This window comes from Natator depressus, chromosome 4 (genome assembly GCF_965152275.1).
Source record: "Natator depressus isolate rNatDep1 chromosome 4, rNatDep2.hap1, whole genome shotgun sequence".
Lineage (NCBI taxonomy): Eukaryota > Metazoa > Chordata > Testudines > Cheloniidae > Natator > Natator depressus.
The window spans coordinates 78497342-78521816 of NC_134237.1; the positions used below are offsets into that span (position 1 = coordinate 78497342).

General features: G+C 42.8%; 1 protein-coding gene across 1 annotated transcript in view; it reads right to left on the reverse strand.

Moving 5' to 3' along the window:
* Nucleotides 1-14188: 14188 nt before the first annotated feature.
* The window catches only part of DCTD (dCMP deaminase), a 30395-nt gene continuing 20108 nt past the window's right edge, over nucleotides 14189-24475 (reverse strand). Inside the window, exons 4-6 of the mRNA XM_074950073.1 lie at nucleotides 22241-22357; nucleotides 18678-18774; nucleotides 14189-16076 (exon numbers count right to left, since the gene is read on the reverse strand). Of these exons, the coding sequence (XP_074806174.1) occupies nucleotides 15998-16076; nucleotides 18678-18774; nucleotides 22241-22357 (293 nt within the window). The 3' untranslated portion in view covers nucleotides 14189-15997. The remainder of the gene's footprint in view (nucleotides 16077-18677; nucleotides 18775-22240; nucleotides 22358-24475) is intronic.

The window sequence follows — 24475 nt, forward strand, 5'->3', positions numbered from 1 at the left end:
TGACATTAAGGGGTATGCTGGGTCTCCAAGGATAACTATAGGCATTTCAATATCCCCAATGGTTATTATCTGGTCTGGGAGTAAAGTTCCTTCCTGCAGCTTTTGAAACAGACCAGAGTTCCTGAAGATGCGAGCGTCATGTACCTTTCCCAGACATCCCACATTGATGTTGGTGAAACGTCCCTTGTGATTCACCAGTGCTTGCAGCACTATTGAAAAGTGTGGTTGTGGTTTATGTACTCGCCGGCTTGGTGCTCCGGTGCCAAGATAGGGATATGGGTTCCGTCTATGGTCCCACCACAGTTAGGGAATCCCATTGCAGCAAAGCCATCCATTATGACCTGCACATTTCCCAGGGTCACTACCCTTGATATCAGCAGATCTTTGGTTGCGTTGGCTACTTGCATCACAGCCGCCCCCACAGTAGATTTGCCCACTCCAAATTGATTCCCAACTGACCGGTAGCTGTCTGGCGTTGCAAGCTTCCACAGGGCTATTGCCACTCGCTTCTCAACTGTGAGGGCTGCTCTCATCTTGGTATTCTTGCGCCTCAGGGCAGAGGAAAGCAAGGCACAAAGTTCCATGGAAGTGCCCTTATGCATGCGAAATTTTTGCAGCCACTGGGAATAGTCCCAGACCTGCAACACTATGCGGTCCCACCAGTCTGTGTTTGTTTCCCGAGCCCAGAATCGGCGTTCCACTGCATGAACCTGCCCCATTAGCACCATGATGCCCACATTACCAGGGCCCGTGCTTTGAGAGAAGTCTGTGTCCATGTCCTGGTCACTCTCGTCACCGCGCTGACGTCACCTACTCGCCCAGTTTCGCTTTGCTAGGTTCTGGTACTGCATATACTGCTGGATAATGCATGTGGTGTTTACTGTGCTCCTAATTGCCAGAGTGATCTGAGGGGGCTCCATGCTTGCCGTGGTATGGCGTCTGCACAGAAAAAAGGCGCGGAACAATTGTCTGCCGTTGCTCTGACGGAGGGAGGGGCGACTGACGACATGGCTTACAGGGAATTAAAATCAACAAAAGGGGTGGCTTTGCAAGAAACAGAATGGCCCCCTCAAGGCTAGAACTCAAAACTGGGTTTAGCAGGCCGTTGATTTCTCGGAGGGAGGGAGGAGAAAATGAATACAAAACAAATCTGGTCTATTTCTTGTTTTGATCCACTTCATCTATCTTTATACATCTTGATGGCAGCAGACTGTGCAGTACATCCGCTAGCCATCGTCATCTCCTGGGTGCTTGGCAGAAGACAGTGCAGTATGACTGCTGGCCATCGTCTTCTGCTGGCTGCAGATTAAAAGACAATGCACTGCCGGTAGGATTGAATCCCCATGAAACGAAACTTAAAAGGGAAATGACTTCGCTGAATCACTCCCATGTTTTCCCAGGCGCCCCTGACCTCATCGAGGTCGGTTAAAGGAGTACCCTGGACTACGTCGACAATGGCTACCAGTCATACTGCACTGTCTGCTGCCAAAAGGCAATAAACTGTTGCTGTGTAGCAATGCAGTACCGCGTCTGCCAGCACCCAGGAGACATACAGTAACGGTTAGCTGAGCGGGCTCCATGTTTGCCGTGGTATGGCGTCTGCATAGGTAACTCAAGAAAAAAGGTGCAAAACAATTGTCTGCCCTTGCTTTCATGGAGGGAGGGAGGGAAGGGGGGCCTGACGATATGTACCCAGAACCACCTGCAACAATGTTTTAGCCCCATCAGGCACCGGGATTTCTACCCAGAATTCAAATGGGTGGCGGAGACTTCGGGAACTGTGGAATAGCTACCCACAGTGCAGCACTCTGGAAGTCAATGGTTGCCTTGGTACTGTGGACACACTCCACCGACTACATGCACTTAGAGCATTTGTGTGGGGACATACACAATTGACTGTATAAAAACGCTTTCTGCAAAACTGACTTCTATAAATTTGACCTAATTTCGTAGTGTAGACATACCCTTATAACCACAGCAATTACACATGTGAACCATCTCTGAAGAAAGAAAAGGAGTACTTGTGGCATCTCAGAGACTAACAAATTTATCTGAGCATAAGCTTTTGTGAGCTACAGCTCACTTCATCAGATGCATGCAGTGGAAAATACAGTGGGGAGATTTATATACACAGAGAACATGAAACAATGGGTGTTACCATACACACTGTAACAAGAATGATCAGGTAAGGTGAGCTATTACCAGCAGGAGAGCGGGGGAGGGAGGGGGACGACACACCTTTTGTAGTGATAATCAAGGTGGGCCATTTCCAGCAGTTGACAAGAATGTGTGAGGAACAGTGCGGGGGGGGAATAAACATGGGGAAATAGGAAATAGTTTTACTTTGTGTAATGACACATTCACTCCCAGTCTTTAGTCAAGCCTAAGTTAATTGTATCCAGTTTGCAAATTAATTCCAATTCAGAAGTCTCTCATTGGAGTCTGTTTTTGAAGTTTTTTTGGTGGAGAATTGCCACTTTTAGGTCTCTAATCGAGTGACCAAAGAGATTGAAGTGTTCTCCGACAGGTTTTTGAATGTTATAATTCTTGACGTCTGATTTGTGTCCATTTATTCTTTTACGTAGAGACTGTCCAGTTTGGCCAATGTGCATGGCAGAGGGGCATTGCTGGCACATGACGGCATATATCACATTGGTAGATATGGAGGTGAACGAGGCTCTGATAGTGTGGCTGATGTGATTAGGCCCTATGATGGTGTCCCCTGAATAGTATGTGGACACAGTTGGCAACGGGCTTTGTTGCAAGGATAGGTTCTTGGGTTTGTGGTTTTGTTGTGTGCTTGGTGGTAGGTATTTGCTTCAGGTTGGGGGGCTGTCTGTAAGCAAGCACTGGCATGTCTCCCAAGATCTGTGAGAGTGATAGGTCATCCTTCAAGATAGGTTGTAGATCCTTGATGATATGTTGGAGAGGTTTTAGTTGGGGGCTGAAGGTGATGGCTAGTGGAGTCTTATTTTCTTTGTTGGGCCTGTCCTGTAGTAGGTAACTTCTAGGTACTCTTCTGGCTCTGTCAATCTGTTTCTTCACTTCAGCAGGTGGGTATTGTAGTTGTAAGAACGCTTGATAGAGATCTTGTAGGTGTTTGTCTCTGTCTGAGGGGTTGGAGCAAATGCGGTTGTATCGTAGAGCTTGGCTGTAGACAACGGATCGTGTGGTGTGGTCTGGACGAAAGCTGGAGGCATGTAGGTAAGCATAGAGGTCAGTAGGTTTCTGGTATAGGGTGGTGTTTATGTGACCATCGCTTATTAGCACCGTAGTGTCCAGGAAGTGGATCTCTTGTGTGGACTGGTCCAGGCTGAGGTTGATGGTGGGATGGAAATTGTTGAAATCACGGTGGAATTCCTCAAGGGTTTCTTTTCCATGGGTCCAGATGATGATGATGTCATCAATGTAGCTCAAGTAGAGTAGGGACATTAGGGGACGAGAGCTGAGGAAGCGATGTTCTAAGTCAGCCATAAAAATGTTGGCATACTGTGGGGCCATGCGAGTACCCATAGCAGTGCTGCTGATTTGAAGGTATACATTCTCCCCAAATGTGAAATAGTTATGGTGAGGACAAAGTCACAAAGTTCAGCCACCAGGTTTGCCGTGACATTATTGGCGATACTGTTCCTGATGGCTTGTAGTCCATCTTTGTGTGGAATGTTGGTGTAGAGGGCTTCTACATCCATAGTGACTAGACATCCATAGTGTTTTCAGGAAGATCACCAATGGATTGTAGTTTCCTCAGGAAGTCAGTGGTGTCTCGAAGATAGCTGGGAGTGCTGGTAGCATAGGGCCTGAGGAGGGAGTCTACATAGCCAGACAATCCTGCTGTCAGGATGCCAATGCCTGAGATGATGGGGTGTCCAGGATTTCCAGGTTTATGGATCTTGGGTAGCAGACAGAATACCCCTGGTCGGCATTCTAGGGGGTGTGTCTGTGCGGATTTGTTCTTGTGCTTTTTCAGGGAGTTTCTTGAGCAGATGGTATAGTTTCTTTTGGTAACCCTCAGTGGGATCAGAGGGTAATGGCTTGTAGAAGCAAGCAGGTGTCCTTGGGCAGGCTGTCTGTGCTGGGAATAATAGTGAAGGCAGCCTAGGATACCCCCATTAGAAGAGAGAAAAATACACATCTCCACCCAAGCAAGGTGATGGCCAGGGGGAAGTAGGAGCCTGACAGTGGGTGCCCTTGCTGGATGAACTGAGGGGAAATACGTGTGCAGTGGCACTGAACTGTGACACACATGACTAGAGGAGGGGGAATAAGGGAGACAAAAGATCAACTAACTTCTTTATTCTTCAGCTGTGCTTTTGAGCAACTGTGTAAACCAGTGGTCACCAACCAGTAGATCGTGATCGACTGGTCGATCCTGTAGCCTCGGACAGTCAATCACGATCTCCAGCCACTAAAAGTCCGGTGGTGCAGCCACTAAGGCAGACTCTCTGCCTGCCCCAGCGTCACGCTGCTCCTGGAAGTGGCTGGGAATGGGGAACTGTGGCCAATGGGAGCTGCAGGAGTAGCGCTTGCAAACAGGAGCAGTGCACGGAGACCTCTGCCCCCTCCCCAGGGGCCGCAGGGGTGTGCTGGCTGCTTACAGGAGTGGCATGGGGCTGGGGCAGGCAGGGAGCCTACCTTAGCCCCGCTGCACTGCTGCCCGGGAGCTCTCCGAGGTAAGTGCCACCTGGTGGGAGCCTAAACCCCTCCCGCACCTCAACCCCCCAGCCCTGAGCCCCCTCCCAGAACCAGCACTGCATACCCGCTCCTGCACCCCAACATTCTGCCCCACCTGGAGCCCCCTCTTGGACCCAAACTCCCTCCCAGAACTTGCCCCCAACCCCCTACCCCAGGCTCAGCCTGGAGCCCCCTCCCACACTCCAAACCCCTCGGCCCCAGCCCAAAAGCCCGCACCCCCCCCCGAACCCCTGCTCTAGCCCGGTGAAAGTGAGTGGGGGGAGAGGAAGGGGGAAAGGGAGTGAACAAAGCGGGGCCTTTGGGAATTGGGGGGCAGATCCTGGGTTGCACTTAAATTCAAAAAGTGATCTTGTGAGTAAAAAGGTTGGAGACCACTGGTGTAAGCAAAGCCCAAAGCCTTACCTGGCAGATTGATCCCTCCCCCACACATTATTTACCCCATCCTCCTTCCCTCACAGCCCTAGTCATCTAAGATTCAATGCTTTTACTGCCCATGGTCTTTGAAATATCTTCCGCTCCTCAAGAGCGGAACTTGGTCTTAAAAGGTTGGTTGTTTTTGTTACCTTCTAAAGAGTATTAATTTGTTGTTTTTAAGCCTATCCCTATAGCTTGTTAATTTAGAGTCTTAAATGGTGGTTCTAATCATTTAAAATATGTTCAATTTTTTCTCTTTAAGAAAAGCTCTCTTGCTCTTAGGTAAATAGCCTAGCAGTGAAGAGAGACAGAATACAACTTCTCTAGTGAGGAAGAGGGAAATAATGTGTTTAGGATGATGCTAAAGTTAAAATGTTTGTACTTGGCACATTAATATCTGAGTGATTTATGCAATGTATGCACATAGCTAGAAGGGGATGGGCTATGTCCCTACCTCTTATGGACTTCAGCTCAGCACCTCTCTGAATGCTGCTACAACCCATCTCTTCTGAGGAAGAAGCTTAGGCTTGACTCAAAGATGTTTCTAACAAGCAAACTTTTGTGGGGGTGAGATTCGCTTGGTTCTCAAATGTTGGGTATTTCCAGATATAACCTGTATAGGATCTCTCAGATGCTGCACAAGGGATATATCCCCTTTAGTAGTTACTCAGTGTTCTGTGGGTGCTCAAAACATTCTGCCCAGGTTGCTTCCACCTGCCTCTGGATATAACTATTCTAACTTCACTAGTGAAGCTGGCAGGAGGAACCACAGCCTCAGAGAATAGAGGAACCTTGATGTCGTTCCTAGACAAGCCTTAATGGATACAGTGGAACTTTGGGCATCCCACAGAGATTCAGGCTGATTCATAAATATGAAACCGACATAGTTCTACAGCCTTTTTCACAATACGATCTCAAAGGTGGGGAAGGATCCCTATTTTACAGGGAAGAAAGCAAGTGCAGAGGTCAAGAAACTTGACCAGTCAGAGTCAGTAGCAGAGTGGTGAAGAGAACCCCAGTCTTCAGAGTTCTAGTCTGGTATTCTAACCACTAGGCTACTCTGACTTCCCAACTGCTAAATGGACACAGTGAAGACATTTAAATCGGGGGCACTAGAAGCATCTCCTTCACTATGCTCCTTCCAGTCCTCTCAATTTAATTCTCTGAGCTTCTTCCATATTGCTCTGTGTAGTTGAAGAGCCTCCGACTTCTGTCTGCTAATCACCCCCTCCTTCAAATCCCCCACTCTTTCCGTGTTTGTGTTATAGCATGCTAGCTCTTCTGGTCTGATCATTTTGCAAAGTATGTGTAGAGCTACAGTGTTAGATAAGTAATACATAATAATGAGCCCATACAAAATTATACTTTTACAAACATTTTAACTTATTTTAAGCATTCAAGAAACAATCTTTCCCTCAATCATTATTCCCAAATCAGGATTCTGTGACTTAAGAATTAGTTTCAGGACTGTGTTTTTCACCCATAGGTGGCACTAGCAAATTCTACATTAACTATGATTAAACTTATTTGGCTAGTGCACGTTACGCTGAAACATCTCTTCAATTACACTTGGTAACTGAAGTAACATTTGTCTGCCATCAACCAACAGGCTCATTAAGCTCAACATCATTCCCTCCCCCCTTGCTTTTACTCCTCCCTCACAGTGCTCAATACCATGGTAAAGGGTAGCCACATCAAAACCTAGCTATAACTTGCAGGCTCCTGCACTGTGATGAGATTCACTAGCTGAGAAGGGTTGGACACTATTAAAACAGCCAGAAGGGAAAGGGATTAAGTTTCCACACCCTCACTCATGGCATGGAAGACTCAGTGTGAATATCACGCTCAGATCCCACAAGTAGGAGCATGTTGTGCTACTAATAGTCTGCAGCTCTGGGCCACAAGGATACTAAGAAATGTGGTGTAATTTTGTAATCTCCGCCTAGATGAATTTGAAAACCTGGATTTAGGTTCTGTGTATAGCTTTCCGCAGCTCCTCTCCTTTCCTCTATTCCTCAGTACACGTAACTTTATCTTTAGGGTAGATATAAGCTGTATTTGTTACAGATTTGAACTTCTTGAAGTCTGAGAATGCCCCCCCAAATAAAGTCTCAATCTGCTTTCCTTAAATATAGCTCTTGGCTCTTTTTAGAGGCTTCCTTTCCAGACACTAGGCTCTGCTGCAGCTTTCCAAGTTTTCCCCCCGAAACTGGAACAGACAACCCATATAGGTTGACATGCTTTTGTAATGCTTGCTGCTCACATCAGAACATAACTAGCCAAAACCGCCTAGATTCTGAGTCTATACAGCCACCGAGTGGAGGAAAGGGAGGTGTCAGTGGTACAAGCATGCACCTTAGACAGGACCATTTTGACAGGTATCAGTAAAGTGGGGGGGGGGGGGAGAGAAAACAGCAGGTTTACATGTTTATAGGCACCAAGACTGAAAGGTCTTAACACAGAAATACATGAGGAAACGTAAAATACTTCAGAATGTAATTTGCTTTAATATAAGGAAATGCAAAGACACATTTGTCTCTCTGTGTGTCCTGTTCTATCCCAATGAATAAGATTCCATCATTCACATTAATGGGAGTTAGCTCTGTCTTTTCTACACGGGGCTAAAACAAGTTAAATTTGCCAGCCCAATGGAGATCGCTATGCCTTATCTTTAAAAGGTAGTGTTTTGGGTTTAAAAAGAAAACAAAACGCTTTTCTAGACTAGGAGGTTAGTTTAAACAATAAAACCCACTACACTGGTAAGGTCTCGATGCTGAACACAGTCCCTCTGACTTTTCTGAGAATCTACATATGGGGGGCACGATCATGAGCTAAAACAACTGTGGCTTTTTCCCTTAGGTAAACAATGCCTTAGCCATGTTAGCCTGCGCTAATTTTTAGAGCACATTTAAAACCAGTTTAGGAAATACTCTCTTAGCCCCAGCATGTGGACAGGGCCTTGAATCAGAACATGCTACAATATTGCTAAAACATCACTGCTTTGGAGTGAAGGTGGTTATAATTATTCTTTTCATAGCTAGTATCTTTTGGAGTCAAGAAGGAATTTAGCTTCCATCTCTGTATAGGCCCCAATTCAGGAATGCACTTGAACACTGCTTAATTTTAAGCATTTGCTTAAGTCCCACTGACTTCAATCAGACTTAGGCACATACTTAAGTGCTGTCCTGAATTGGGGCATAAAATATTGCACAATCCCTCTGTTATAAGGTGCTTATTCACTTTGGTTTACAGGGAACTAACTTATTATGGAGGAAGGCTGGGATTGGTCTTCTACTAAGCACTATACTACACACTACTGTCAAAGGCAGGAGACTGGACAAAAATGAATAATTGTAGCATAGAACATCCTACTATATACTTTTTATAATCAACACACAAAAACCATTCTTTTGGTTAGCTTTAAGCCTTACAAGAGCCACCACAGATTCCAGTAATCTTTCTGTAAACAAAGAATCATATCCCATTATCAGTCAGATGTGATTTAAAGACCAGAAAGGACAAAGACATAAAGCCAGATTTTCAGGATTTATAGTAGAAACTCATTTTTCCCCACACTGGCATTCCAACTACTGGCCAACAGTCAATTATGTAGTAAGAGCCAGTACAATAATATGCTATTATCCAAACGTAACTGTCTAAATGCAGTCTTTTTTAAAAGGAAATATGTGGATTAACCCTGGATTCTGACTTTGGAGTTCTCTCTAGTCACATTTGACAGCTCTTCCAAGAAATATGGAAACACCTCATTATATAAGTTCATCATTATTAGGTTCTTTATTTCTTGTACTGTTATTAAAATGCCATAGCGTAAACACAGAATTACAATTGTAATCTTAATCAGTACTGGGTAGCCAACGGTCTGCTGATTAGTGGTAACAGCTGATTAAATATTTCAGGGAAAAGACCAAGCTACAGAAAGGCTTTCTTTCACACGAGCTGACAGAAGAGCTACCTGAGTTATGACTGAGATCAGCTAAAACGTGTGTCTGAGTCTTTTTGTCAAATAAGTTGTAATATATTAAAGTGGTGGCTTGAATATACACTATTTCTCTTCCTTTGGTGTGTTGAGACCTTTTGAATCCATGGATGAAGGGAATGGAATACTCATTGTCTTAAAAAGGGGGGTGGGGTGGGACGAACATGGGTAAGATATCCCAGGAAGCAATATTTGGTAGTCTCTTTTTATTATCCATATTCTGCTGATTGGGCACATTATTCTTGTTCAGTTTAGGACTTTGTTTTATTCTAACTAAGGTGCAAAGAGCAGCATAGAGTAAACTATACAAACAACCAGGAAGCAGCTGCAGGCTTCCCATTTTGATTGTCTTGTGTCTCACTTTTGTGGGGAGTAGACAGTGGGAATACACTGGCTGAGACCAGGTTTTCTATGAGTCCTTAAGCATACACAAAATATTTGGCAGCTGTCCACTCACATCCCCACTCTTGCCTTCCCCCTGAAAATCTAGCACAAGCACAAAACAAGTCAGTGTAATTAAACTGCTCTCTTCCTTGTGTTTTCCTTTTCAGTGCTGCCCCACTGCTGAACAGTTCACAGAAAGATGGTGTCCTTATTGTTACTTATTGGTGATGACAGGCAGCAACAGTGCTCTCAGATATAGTCCCATTATGCCACAATTATCTAGTCATGCCTTAAAGGCACAAAGCTACTCAAGACTTCTTCCTTCTGGAATACTTCCCCTAAAGGCAACCAGTTCAAAGTATACCCCCTATTAACTGGAACACTGACATCTTCAAAACATTTCTGGACAGCATAATTCCACTCCTCCCGCAGATCAGTACCCTTAGGAACTAAGCTACTATGAATAAGCTCCTACCACAGCAAAAATCAAACATTTCGTTTTTACATATTTTGATTAAACCATATGCTTCATTAAAGCCTTCACCACCATTTAACAAAATAGCTGCAAATGCCAAGGAGATATTGTTTCTCTGAATAAAATTGTAATACATAGACAACTCACCACAAGTTCCTCTTACAACCCTTCTCCCCAATTCCCCTGAGCTTGATGAGTGGAAAAAAAAACAAAAAACAAAAAAAAACCCCTCAGCTCTTACAAAAGGACATATTAATTGAAACCATAACTGGGGTTACTATGGCAATGAGAATCTATCTTCCTCATGCCCCATTGATACCCACCTTTCAGTAACTGAGTGTGAGATCTTAGAACAGATTTGGAGAAAAAAAATACTTGACCAAAAGCAGATTTTACCGCCATTCTGAGTTTGCAGGAGGGAGATTTGCATTAAGATCATTACACCTGACTTTCAAAGGGAGTGGAATTCTAGAAACCCACCAGAATAGGCTCCTGTAAAATAAACCTTCTGGATCATCACCCCCAGAAAGAAAAACAAGACACTAATTGTGTAGAAGCCTGTTCCTACCTGTAAGATGATGGAAAGAGACTGTAGCAAGCTAGAAGGTTCTCACCAGCTGTGGTAATCTTCCAGGCTTTATTCTTGAGTCTTATTATGGGTACCCATAACAGAAGAAAACAGAAAAACCCATTTGGGTTAACAAAACAACCTTCTAGCAACTGAGTACAGCACTCTACCTCTTCAGAGACCTCTGGGTGCTTGCCAGCCAGATGGGTTTTTTTCCTTAATTTCCTGTATTCTGGGTGTCTGCTTCAGTCCTCAATCCCCACCCTGTACACCTGTGTGAGATCAAGTAGGGAATTAACCTGCTGTTTACTGGTGATCAGATAGGGACTCTGCACCTGGTCTCATTCACCTTAAGAAAGACACCACCACACACTACTTTAAGGACTGAGTCCAACAGCTACAGCTCTTCTTTTCTGGCCTGTTCCTGTCACCTTAGAACACTTGGCAAGATGTAGTTGATTAGTGGCTGTCACAGGGTTAGAGCATTCATTCTGAGCATTGTACCTGAGGACCCTCTAAAATAGGCCTTTCCAACCTTTTCCTGCAATGACAATGGTCATTTTGGTGCCAACAGCACTCTCAAGGGTGTTTATAAAGTCTTTCTAATATACAAAGCAATAAAGTGACATTATTGCACAACCAAAGCTACTTATATGAAGATTATTGCCGCTGTACAACAAGCCATATTATGAAAAACCACCACCCTCCCCTTTCTTGATGAGACTGAGAATAGGATATTGCTGGTTTCTTAGATTTTTTTTTTCCAGTTTCACAGTGTGCATGTCAGGGCAGTATCTAGAATGAAAACTTAAGTGGGGCAGGATTAAATTTAAGGTAGTTTTAATCTATATGCCCAAAATGCATTGAATCCTATTCACTTGAATGACTACCTCACTTTCCAGCCAACACTGTTGAAGCTACTATTAGCTAAGGCGGAGTGGCCAAACTGTGGCTCTTTTACAGTGAAAGTGCAGCTCACGGAGCCCCCCACCACCACCCATTCTCTCCCTCCCAGACCGTTTAGGGGAGCTCAGGGCTTCTGTCCTGTGACCGGATGGTGGGGTTAGGGGCTTCTGCCCAGCAGGGAGAGGTGTGGGGGGGCTAGGGGCTTCAGCCCCACCAGCGGCACCTGCTGGGGCTCAGGACTTCAGCCCTGCCCCTACTGAAGCCCTGAGACCCACAGACCCTGCTGAGCAGATGCCCCTAGCCCCAGCTCTTGGACTTCTGAAGATTGCCATATGCAGCACAGAGGGTCAGTAAGTTTAACTATCTCTGAGCTAAGGTGCTCGAAGTAACAGCTCCCGTGGCTTAGATAGGGAGGGGCTGGCAGAAGGGAGAGTCCTTGGCTTTGGAACTTGCTTGCTATTTTGGCTTCCTGAACCTAGATTTGGCAACCTTCATGATACGCTACAGGACTCATTACAGGGCATACCATTAGGACTTACTGGTTGCACCAGGTTTTTCCAGGGGGACTTGGTAGTAAGAGGAGGCAGGTTACAGAGTCTTGCTTGTGGTGGAAGGTATCTAACAAGTTGTATTTTTTTGGCATAATATGCACTGAAAGTTTTAGACAGGTGCAAATGGAAAAGTAAATAAATAAAATGATCAAGTGTGGGGTTGTAAAGTGCAGTCTGAATAAAGCTAGGGCTTGTGTAAAAAAGGAGCAATGAGACTGGAAAAAAAACACTCAAAGGATTCACTGTCTTCTGAAAGAGAAATGTGTGATTCTCCTCAGCTGTGAAATGTTACACCTGTTGTAATAATTACCCACTCTAAAGCTGAAAAGTTCCTTTACTCGCATTTCATGTAACAGCCTCACAGTTCTACAGATGCTTGGACCAAGAATCAAGAACTCTGATTTCACATCTTCCAATGACTTGTTCTCTGGCTTAATTTAGGTCACTTTATGTAACTCTGCGTTTCCACTGAATGCATCTGATGAATTGAGCTGTAGCTCACAAAAGCTTATGCTCAAATAAATTTGTTAGTCTCTAAGGTGCCACAAGTACTCCTTTTCTTTTTGCGAATACAGACTAACACGGCTGCTACTCTGAAACCTGTCTTTATGTAATTCAGTTCCCCAACAGCAGAATAGGGATAATACTTCCTAACTCACAGGATTATTGTGAGAATTAAGTTTTATACAGCACTTTGAAGATGGAAAATTCTGCTATGGATTATGCCTTGTTGGAATATTAGTGCTAATGTGCTGCACCTGGAATAAAGATACTGATTTTAAGAAAGTTTCCACTGGTTCAGATCATAGCCATTCTATCTCACAACAGCCAAGTTTCTTTGAAACAAAGGAACTATCAACATCAGAGCAAGACTTGTTAAGCAGAGAGAGAGAACTTTAAGCCGCCTTTGCACCTCCACCCTCTGATCCTAGGCTACTCTGGGAGTTGGAGTGGCCCCTGGCATACTGCATACTGCCCTGGGGGCATGTCTAAGCTACTGCACTTTCCCTGGGTTGCAGCACTGCATGAATCATAGAATATCAGGGTTGAAAGGGACCTCAGGAGGTCATCTAGTCCAACCCTCAAAGCAGGACCAATCCCCAATTTTTGCCCCAGATCCATAAATGGCTCCCTCAAGGATTGAACTCACAACCCTGGGTTTAGCAGGCCAATGCTCAAACCACTGAGCTATCCCTCCCCCCTGGGCCCTCCATGCCAGGCACACTGCAATAGCAAGTGAGAGGGATAGAATCTCAGACACACTCCCAGAACCACCCGCGTGCCCCCCCCCCGGTGGTGATTTACATCTCTCCTACTGCTCCTGCTGCCCAAAACTATGTGCCCATTCAGGACTGCTGCCAGGGAGGGGCACATGACCCCTCTCATGGCTACCCCATCAGAATCTATTATTCTGTGGGGAAACAAAAAATCTGCAGGGTACATGAATTCTGCACCTGCGCAGAATTCCCTCAGGAGCATATGATTTACAATAAGCACAACTATTGTTTATTTGGAAGTCAAAGTCATGTTGTGTTTACAAATGTATTTTCTTCTGGATTAAAGGACTGCAAGCAAGTATCCATCCTACTCTAAACAGGATACAAAAGCTTGATATGGTCTAAGTGCCTCTTTAGGGTTTGCCTCTACTGTTGAACAGCACATTAACTTCTCAGACTAAGCTCTCTCTTCAGCTTGGCTTTGGTAGCATACCATATGTTACAATGTAAGACTTCCAATCTGCCCTTTGCTTTTTCTATCCCCTTGGAGCTGGCTTGGAGCTCATTGGACCTACCTATCAACATGAATAAGCTGAAATTACTCTGCAAGCTTTACACAGGGTTCTAAGATCTTACATTACAGTGACTCAGCAGAAGAGGCCTATTCTCCTACAGAGGTCCCAAGAACTTCCCATCCTATTACATGGTGATTCAGAGTCAAATGTTTTGAGAAATGCACTATGAAAAACTAATCTATTCCTAGACTAAAAATTTCTTCATGTCAAAATGTTGTGTTTTAAAAATGGAGGGATGAACTGATGTAACAGCAGATACTGTAAAAGATGTGCAAGAGAAAAGTCATTCTTCAGACCATTTATTCACTCTGAAATGGAGCTCAATTTTTTTTTTAAGATCATGTTGTCAGTATTATGTCTTTTCTGTTTGACATGATCCAGACACTGTAGAACAATAAATATGTTGTTCATAAGATATAGAGAACTCCTTGTGATATTTGCAACAATTGCATTTTAAAATCCAAAAATTCATTGTTGCAGTAGCTAAAAGAGATTTTCCCCCAATGATCAACCCAGGATAATTTGACATACCTCTTTACATTTCATCTCTTACAGACATACTGAAATAAACATGGAGCTCCTAGTACAAGCCGTTTGAGAACTGAGGTGGGGGTAGGAAAATTAGAAAGTAATTTTTAGATTCTCAAATAGTCAGTCCAATCCACCTCAAAATTAGCACATAAAAAAAAAATCTCTTGACTTCAGACCAAATTTCAGGTGAGAAACAATTATGGAAGTTGGAGGGAGTAAGGGAAAAGGTCACAAATAACTGACATCTTACCATTACACCATAATGTCCCTTTAGGAGCCAAGTGGTTTTTGAACATTACACTTTATGTAATGACATCACAAATGTACAAAATATGCTTTGCATATGATTGCAAAAACAGCAGCACTCTGGAGTCTAGCACATGTTGTAATATTATAATAATGAGTCTACTTCAGCATAGCAGATTTTAATAATACTTAATAGTACTGGTAGGAAGCCAAATTACATAATGTCCCAAAATATGGAACAGAAAGCCTTTACAGAAAAAAATAAAAGCTTACTGAAATATAACCGTATTTAAAAAAAATATGATTACCTCTGGGATAAAAAAAAAATCTTCTAAACAAAGCCATTAGGCATATTTAATTTTAAAAAAATCAAATTAAAGAAAAGGCACCCAAATCTATTCCCAAACCTCAAAATAAAATTAAAAAGGACATTATTTTAGGCAACATTTGTGAAAATGAAGGCACTGTGCCAGCATTAAGAAACAAGCTAAAACCACAATTACTACTTTTGGCATAGACAACCTCAACATGGGTTGAATATCTCGTTTCTCTCTGAGGACAAGAAATTATTCAGTTACCTTACAGGTTAATTCTGAGATTGAACTGTGTTGGATTGTCTAGTAGAAACTTAGACCAATGAACTAACTTCCTTTTAGGCAAGAAAATCAACTCCAAATAAGGTCCCATAGGTGAAAGTCCAATGATTTATTCACTTAGCCCCCATTAAGTTCTTGGGAAAAAGAATTTAAAGCCCCTCTAAACCGAATCCAACACAGAAAATTCTCCAAACATATCTAAAACACAACCCCCCCCCATATATTACAATGTAAGACAGCAATTAAAAGAAAAATCACTATCACATCTGCAAATAAAAGTACATTGCAACACTATAGTTTGACACCACAATATTTTAATCTAATTGTTGTAACTTTTTAACAAGAATATTCTAGTAATTCTGTAGATTGAATATCAATATTTGCATGGACATCTCCTCTTACACTTCATGTGGATTAGCTATTTCGATCCCTGTATCCAATAAGGACAGATCCATATATGTAAGTGAGGTTTTCCAGCATACTATTGCCTACAATAAATACTACTGTTAGACTGTCTTCAATGATTCTGACTCCATTTAATAGAGCAGATGATGGACACAGTAAGAATCAAAACCATTTTCTTGTAGTACGTATGCAGTACTATGTTTCCTCTATATAGTTCTAGATTTTAAAGAAGGCTTGAAAAAAATGCAGCAACCAAAAGTTTAGATGTAGATTCTGTACGACAAGGCTGACAGAGAAAAATTTCAGGCCTTACATTCTTCAGATGTCTACTTTGGCTGTAGTGGCTATTAAAAAGTTGTGTGTGACTTCAAGATGAAAGGCATTAGCAGCTTCTCAGAAAAGGATAATCACAATCTTCTAGACATTTAATGAGACGTAACTCACAGAGGCTTTTGACTCGGTCTGCCGTTAATTGAATCAAAGTCAATGATGATCTTATTGCACTTTGGTTTGAATTTCCTGAAAATAAGAAAAAATATGGATAGATATTAGCCAGTGAGTAGTTAAATATTTTGTTTGCTTTGGCGCCAACTAAATTTTTTTGAAGAAGAAAATTTCCTTAGCATTTTATCTTCACTTAGCATTTTATCTCTATAGGAGCCAATTATAGTGCACCATACAGAGAGAAACCCGGACAAGAAAGACTAAGACAAAAAGACACATGGGGTTGTTTAGTTTGTATGTTCTTCAGCTATTGGAGTTCATAAATTACCCAGGAGTCAAAGGATTTCTAACAACTTAGCTGCAGGAGGTGGCATCATGTTACAAGTTTTTCTGCAAAATTTTATCTCTTTTCTTTCCTGCCAAGTTTTCACAGCAAACTTTAAAAGTACACTTCAATAGTTTTTGAGCAAAGGGAATAGATTGCATTATGCATCATACAAGAAATAACTAAACTGGTTAAGAAGGAATCATTTAAAAATTATAACTTTAGAATTGTAAAATTAATATTGCAACAAAATGCATCCTTTTACACCATTAGAGCATCTGCTACTGCAATTAGCAAGGAAGGTATTTGGGGACTAAATATATAATTTACAATCTACGAATAAACAAAAGGATTATGCAAATGGTGTGAATTTAGTGTCTCATTAGGCTCCACAATTCAGTTCCAGAGATTCGTTAAGTACAACTTGTATCCTTAATAATCAATACAACAGGTGAAAACAGTAAACACAGTAAAGGATATGTTGTTGACTACAGAAACCTTGAAGGATTATGATACCCATTTTGTCCAACCAGCAGTCTGAAAAGCAAGTAACAACACTCACCATGGGGAAACTATGGTAAGATTTCACTTGTAAAGGAATGATTTATGCCTTACTTAGCCAAGTAGCTTTAGGGGAAGGAAATACACTGACTTTAAAAGTGAATTTCAAATACTGCTGCACTGGTTCATGGGTGTTTCTTAGCCCAGCAGGTAGCTTTCATCGTAAAATTTTCTCTGTCAGAACTGCTGTACTTGTAAAATTTAAGAAGGTTTTATATTAATATTGTAAAACTTTTTAGAATTTTAAAGTCTCCCCATGATTGCGTAATTAGTCTCACCCATAGCATGTTATTTGTATCAAACTAGCTGTCAGACAGATTGTCTTGAGATATCTCTGTCACTACTCTTAACAGATCATTCAGATCCTCATTACTTCAGGACAGATATTTCAGGTTTTATTCTTTTCTTTTAAGAAAGCACACTGCGGAAGACCAGATGGTGATAGGGACTGATAAATGATTATACAAGAACGTCTTACCCTATGTGGCTGTGTGGTGGAGCAGCTGCCCCACAAAGCTAGATGGAAGGTTAAAGCAGTCCTCAGGGAGGTTGCGCAAAACCCAACCAATGGGAGGCAGGCATGTAGAGAGCCAATCAGCAGAAGATTTGTCGGAGCAGCCAATCAGGGCCAGGGAGGCCATATAAGAAGAGCTGCTCAATAGAGCAGGGGTAGTCTCTCCCTGGAGTGCAAGAGAATGACTGGTTGCCTTAGAGGTGTACCTTAGCTAGAGAAGTGCTGGGCAGGGTCAGGGGAGCAATAGGGAGCTCCAGCCTGAGGACTGCCAGAGCGAGGCCCCTGATAAAAAGGGCCAGGAAGGTGCTAGGTCTACGGGGAAGTGGCCCAGGGAAATAGGCGGTAGGAATTGGAGGAGTGGCAAAACGGGGTCACCAGCTAAAGGGTCCCTGGTTCGGGGCCCGGAGTAGTGAGTGGACCCAGACCCCCCTCGCTCCCAGTACCCTCACTTGTCACAGAGGGGGTGGCCAGTATTCGGACTGCAGTTATCCCCTTGAGGTGAGGGACTAGATTGAAGGCTACAGTAGGCCGCAGCAGCAAGTGGATGGACTAGAGACAGCCAATTCCCCTGAAAGGGGGGAGAAAGTGGAGTGGGGCACAGCCTGAGGGCCGTGCCCAGAAGAGGATGCCACGGTCTGGGGAGCGATGCGCATCTTAGAAGTAGAGCAGAAGTGATGGTAGTGAGACACCACTAGAGAAAGGTGCATTGGCAACCAAGAGTTATTTCCCAGCACAGCCAGCAGGATGTGCCAAGGTGGTGAGTCCTGCCCTATCACAAGCTGGTTTAACTCCAGCTCAGACTGGTTGTGATGGAAGGTTATTACCCTTCCAACAGGGCTCCACGGTCTACATAAAACAAATTGGTCGTTCCAGTCCAGCTCCTATGAATACACACACACCAGAAACCACCACCCCAATTGGCAATCTTGATGGCAGTCTCAGGAGAAAGGCCAAGGATTGAATGAATATTGGGGTGAGAAGGTAGGTCACTCCCAAGTCCCACGAGATTGGACTTAAAGCACATTGGCAGGGCACAGTACAGAAGCATCTGCTGCTGTTCTCCAGGGAGCAGACGGTCAAAGGCTATCAAAGGTGCTGAATTGACTGGTACTAAATCTGCATGAGAGTTTTTGTAAGAGAATTAACTGTACCACAGAAGTTACATAACATAAGGAGAAAATAAAGCTTTTGCCTAAAGGTTGTCTTCCTCATACAGCAATTTCTTCATCTTCACATTTAAAATCAACCACCACCACCAGTCAAGACTATGTCTTACCTGTATATAATTCCAGCTAAATCAAACAGGCGACGGGCAGCTGTCATTTCAGGGCTATCATGGTATTTGTCAGACATAAAAATAACTTCTTTTATACCTAGAAATATTTTATCAAGAGACATGTTAGAATTACAAGCAGAAATAAATATGGTAGGGAAAAAGAATTTAGATGTATACAGGCTAAAAAGGGCACCTACACATACACTCTAGGTGCTACATCACATGAAAATGTATTATAAATTGTACCCTAAGAGTGGAGCAGTACAATATAGAGCTGTTCAGAAAATAGCTTCCCCATGAAAAATTTTTGGTGAAAATAAAAAAATTGAAATTTTCCATGAAAAACTGAAAACCAAGAAATTTCAGCCAAAACCTGAAAAGTATGTTAAAAAAACAAACAACAACAAAAAACAACAAAGAGCTGAAGTTTTCCATGGAAAGGGCACACTTTCTGTGAAAATTTTCATTTAGTTGAAAACACAGTTTTCCATCACAAACAATTTTGATGGAAATTTTTCACTTAGCCTTTGTACAAACCAATATGACTCATCATAGTTAAGCCAGGAAGCAATTCCCCATTTTTCAAATACAGGCCCTACATATGGGTAACTGACTGTGCCCCAGCTCTTAATTAACTACTCTTGTCTTAAATATGTCGGAGGAGAAATGAAAAGGCAGAACCAGGAGTGATATTTAAATATTTCAATGGCTACCACATTTTCTCTGTTAAAATGCTTTCCTAATTAGGATGACTATTAACACTTAACTATTTAACTACTGATCAAAGCACATAAGAAAGAAAATGAACAACTATATTGCGAAGAGCTGCGAACCTTTTATTTTTGTGTCACAAATGAGTACACCTTGGTCTGGATGCAAAACACCATTAGTTCTTTTTCACCCCAGTTTCAATCCCTGTAAAGTTCAAAACGCATTAACTATGGATTAAATTTGGTTCTTGTAGAATCCTGGTCATCAATGTCACAGTTACTCTGCCCCCTCCTGGTCTCTCTGTGTGCCCCTCTACCCCTAGGTCTCAGAATGGAATCATGTGATTCTCCTGCTCTCAAACCAAGTACTGGAGTGCAGACTCCTGTGTCAACCATGATCACCTTAGAGGTCTAACACACCCTGCTGTTCTTTTTCCTCCAGGACAATGACAGTGGTAATCAACAATCAAAGCAGAGCATCATTTATTTAGAAGAAAAAGCACAACAGAAAAAAAAAAGTGTGTCTTAAAAACAATTAGCCAACCTAAATGCTATGCTTGCTTTTCCTTAATGCTTACCATTCCCTAGATCTGGAAAGGCCAATTCCTTTAGACTCCTCCCAGAGTCTGTCTCTACATGTCAGCAGCTTCTGACAAGTACCCCGACCTTCACAGGAATCAGACTTTTTAACTTTGAAGTCCTTTTATCTGCTAGATCCCAGTATTACCAAACAACATTCACAGCATATGGGACACAAGTTATAGGATCTCTGAAACTAAAATTTGGGTCCTCTTGTCTGTCTAACATATATCTAAATGCAATTATTTAGGAAGCCATTGTATTACTTCCTTGTTCGTTTTTCTAATAGCCCCAACAGAAATCAGATTAATGCACCTAGAATAACTTCTCCCCACTGATCTGGTCAAATGCAGGACTTTGGCTATATGAACACTGAGTTTGCGGAAAGCCTGGTTGTAAATATACTCCACACTAAGCCTGCCATGCACTAAGTATCTGAGGACTTTGCTACTGTGCACTAAAAGTTCCTTAGTGCACTCTAATCTACTCCGGTTTCAAAGCAGGACAGATTAAATCGTATTAGGGGACTTTTAGTGCATGGCAGCAGGATCCACATGAACATTTAGTGTCACTGGTATATGGGGTGTTCACTTCTCCCCAGGGCGAATCCACAAAATTTTCCCCAGAGCCAAATTCCATTCTCTGCCCTGCCCCCAAGTGTGCCGGGGTCCTAGTCCCCTTGGGCAATTCCTCACCATGGAATCCAGGGTGAGGCAGTGGACTGCATCCTTGCCCCCTGGTTTGCACTCTATGATGACTGTGGAGTGCCTCTTTTCCCAGCACGTGTTGGGGTGAGGCAACCAGCACTTCCTCCCATCTGCCTCAGGTCCATTTACATTTTTATAAATCATTATGCAGTTATAGATGAAGGAACAAATGTCTTTCCCTCTCCCTCCTGCTCTGGTGGGTACCATATGGTTAGGAACATTCTTTACAAGTCAAAGTGTCCCTTCTCTCAGTGAAGTTTGGACGTACAGCACCTTTCACCCACTTCTACTTGTGATTGGCTACAGCAATGTTCAGCTCTGTCTCAGTTTCCTTGAGTAAGGATAGGCAGTGAGCTAGCTTCCCTAGTCACAGAGTCAGGCTTCAGAGAATTTACATGTGGGCCTGTGTGACTGTCATCTCCCATGCAGAAATGGATAGAGGTCCTTCTCCACCCTCCACTTTATACACTTGTTCATAGATGCTGCACATGTAGCTTCACTTTAAGAGCCTATCCCTATTGCACAAGTAGGTGTAATTATACCCCCCACCCCTCCATCCTAGCCTCTCCATTCAGATTTTGGATGACACCTTCACTCACTCTTATGGCCAACTGGCAGCACCCGATACCAGTCTTTTGTTTGTACAGGGAAAAGAGCAGGATTTTGGCTTAAGCATACAATATATCATACCCAAGTAATACATCAAAACGTGTATCTTCTAGCATCCCAAATACCAACATTCCCTAACCTTCCTGGGTACGTATAGGAAGGTGGACCAAAGGCAGGACGAAGGGTTCTACCTTGGATATCTTCATTCACCTTTTACATCCTCCGAGAATTTGATGAGATTTCACTACATGAGGTCTGACTATAGTTCAGTGAGTCCCGGAATCCCTATACCCGGTAAATGTCTCCCCATTAACTTTCACCTTTTGCTCTCTCAAGAGATAACTCCTTTATAAATACATTTTGCTAACTCAGAGTTTTAGGAACTTAGGGAGGGAGTTTTATGGAACCAAAGTCTACTGCAGTTACACCTAATAATCTGAAAAAAGGCAAAACATTCAGGCACTTGCTGCAGTGGTCTAGATTTGTAACAATTGTAATGAAAGATATAATTGAAGTAGGATCATAGAAGTCTTATGACATTTATGAGCAAAGATATTTTAAAATCTTAAAATATCTACCATGTATTACATTAAAATTAAAATTTCATGTATATACTCCCAACAGACCTCGTGTCAGGCAGAAGTTTATTTCTTTTCCCCATACTCTATTCTGTGTGTCAGAGCACAGTAAACTGACAGTAATGATATGCAGCTCCTGGTCTAAGAAGTTGTAAACCTAAATTAAAAACATGCTAAGAATCACAGAGGATGCAATTAGCACTGGAAAAACTTGGCACCACTCAAATGCAAAAACACAAGAAGTATCTTATGAAGCTGATAGTGCAATTAATTTAGATCTAAACAGCAGCAATTTAAAATCAAATAAATTTGTTATAAGGTACTGATGAGCAAGCAGTGCTGCAACTCTGACAAATCAAGCTGGTATCGTTGCTCCTTACCTGCCTGGATGATGAGCTTTGCACATTCATTACATGGAAACAAGGCAACATACATGCTGCAGCCTTTCACATCAGCTGAGTTTTTGTTCATAATGGCATTCAATTCAGCATGGCACACTGGATTTTAAAAAAGTAGAAGAAAAATATTCATAATACTGTTCATTAAAATGAGTCAATCTAAAATTAACTAAGTGTTAAAAGGTAACTGCTTGTATTCTTTCAAAGTCAAAAAACCTGACTTATTCATTATAGAGGGAAAAGAAAAAAAATTAAACCAGAAATACCAAGATTAATGAAGGTCAATTGTTCTGACCAGGCTGCTGATTAGGAATGAAATCATTAAGCACATTAGCATTGCCATTTCCTAGCACCTATAGTAGGCAACGAAGCTCTAGGGCTGAAACTACTTAGTCTTCAACCACTTTAAGTATGGCAATATCTCACAGCTTCACAACTCTCTAGAGTATCTAATTGCCAATATAAAACAGCTCATTTATTGTTTACATGCACAGATAGGAACATTCTTATGGCTATACACGTGCCATGTACACTCTTAAGGGCAGGAGAATCATGAAGTAAAACTGAGCAGTTTTGTCCTCAGGGTGTCAGAACTGCTCAGCTTTGCTGCATGATTCTCTCACCCTGAGAATACACAAGAGACACTCATAACCATAAGAATGTTCTTATCTTTAATGTTAAGTGAGCATACTGATCATGAAAAGATGCCAGACTTCCTGAATGAAAAAACAAAGTCCTCTATTTCTCTACAGCACAAATATAGCAAAGGCAGCAGCTTCACTGTACCATTCCACCATCGTGCCTCAGCTCTTAAGAACAAGCCACATCTATAGGTCTAAATTCTCATACTGGACACACCAAGATGGTATTTAATGTCTTGCAAACTGGAGTATATTTCAGTCTCCCTAGACATTCAATAGTTCAAGGCCCCTGGGCAGTGCAGTGATGTGTGCAATATAAAATACTGGATAGATGAATTAGATGGCAGTTCTAGCAGAGTACCCTCTGCTAAGTAATTTCAAGAACAATAGTGGATTTTGTGATTCGGATACCTGATGACTAGGAAAAGGACAGAGACCACCAACTTATTATAGAGATAGAATTCCAGGAATGCCACTCTGTGGGTCTGAAGCTTATTATGACTGTAGAGTCAGCATGAAGTGATGGAAACAGCTATAAGCAGGGTTAAGAGATCCTTTTGTTCAGAATGTCACCAGGCTCAATCATCTCTGGGTTCTGCAGTCTGATACTGTCCAGTTTTAAGTCCTCAGCCATTTTGATGTTCCAAAATTACACTGGATAGCGTACAGCTACAGTAATGAGGCATTTATTTATGCCATGCCAAGAATCTCAGGCCTGGTCTACGCTACACAGTTAGGTTGACATAAAGCATCTTAAATCAACCTAATTAGGTCAGTGTACACACTACAGCTAATGATGTAAGTGCCTCACTATATTGACATAACTCCATCTCCGCAAGAGGCATAGGGCTTATGTTGGTGTGGTTAGGGCAACGCAATGTGTATGTGGACATTGCATTCCTTACATTGGTTGTTGTCTGTCTTATCAATTTCATGGCACTGTTTCTCAAACTATTGGGAGGTACGAGCTGTATTTTTCTTTCCTTTCCTTTTCTTTTTTTTTTTACGGGCTCCAGCTGTCAGCCCTGGGTGATTGAGGCTAGTGCAGAAGGGTTGTGCACATCTGAAAGGCAGGGGGGAAGAGGATAAAAGGGACAGCCAGACCCCACCACGGCTGATAGTCTGAGCCCCACCACCCTGGCTTGGACTCTCCTCCTCCGCTCCCACTCACGGGGAGGCAGCCCGTACTCTCCTTCTGCTCCTCCCTCAATCCCTCAGCCGGAGGTGGCAGTGGGGCTCCGACTGAGAGCCTTAAGGCTACAGCAGCAGCACAAAAGTAAGTGTGGCAAAGTGGTGCTAAGTTTGCGTAAAAAGTGATATTGACACTTTTTAACATGGGCATAGTTTGAGGGGACAGGGGATAGCGTTCCCCCCCAAACTGCAAGTTTTGGGCAGGCGTGCCGCTGCTCCATGCCTGCCAAGGCTTGAAGTATGTGGGCGGAGGGGCAGAGGGAAAGAATGCTGCCACAAAGCTCATCCCCTGCCGGTGCCTCGCTGCTCATCCCCCAAACTACACCCACATTAAAAAGTGGGGGGCATAGCCCCTAGGCCCCTAGTTCTGGCACCAGTGGGCCCC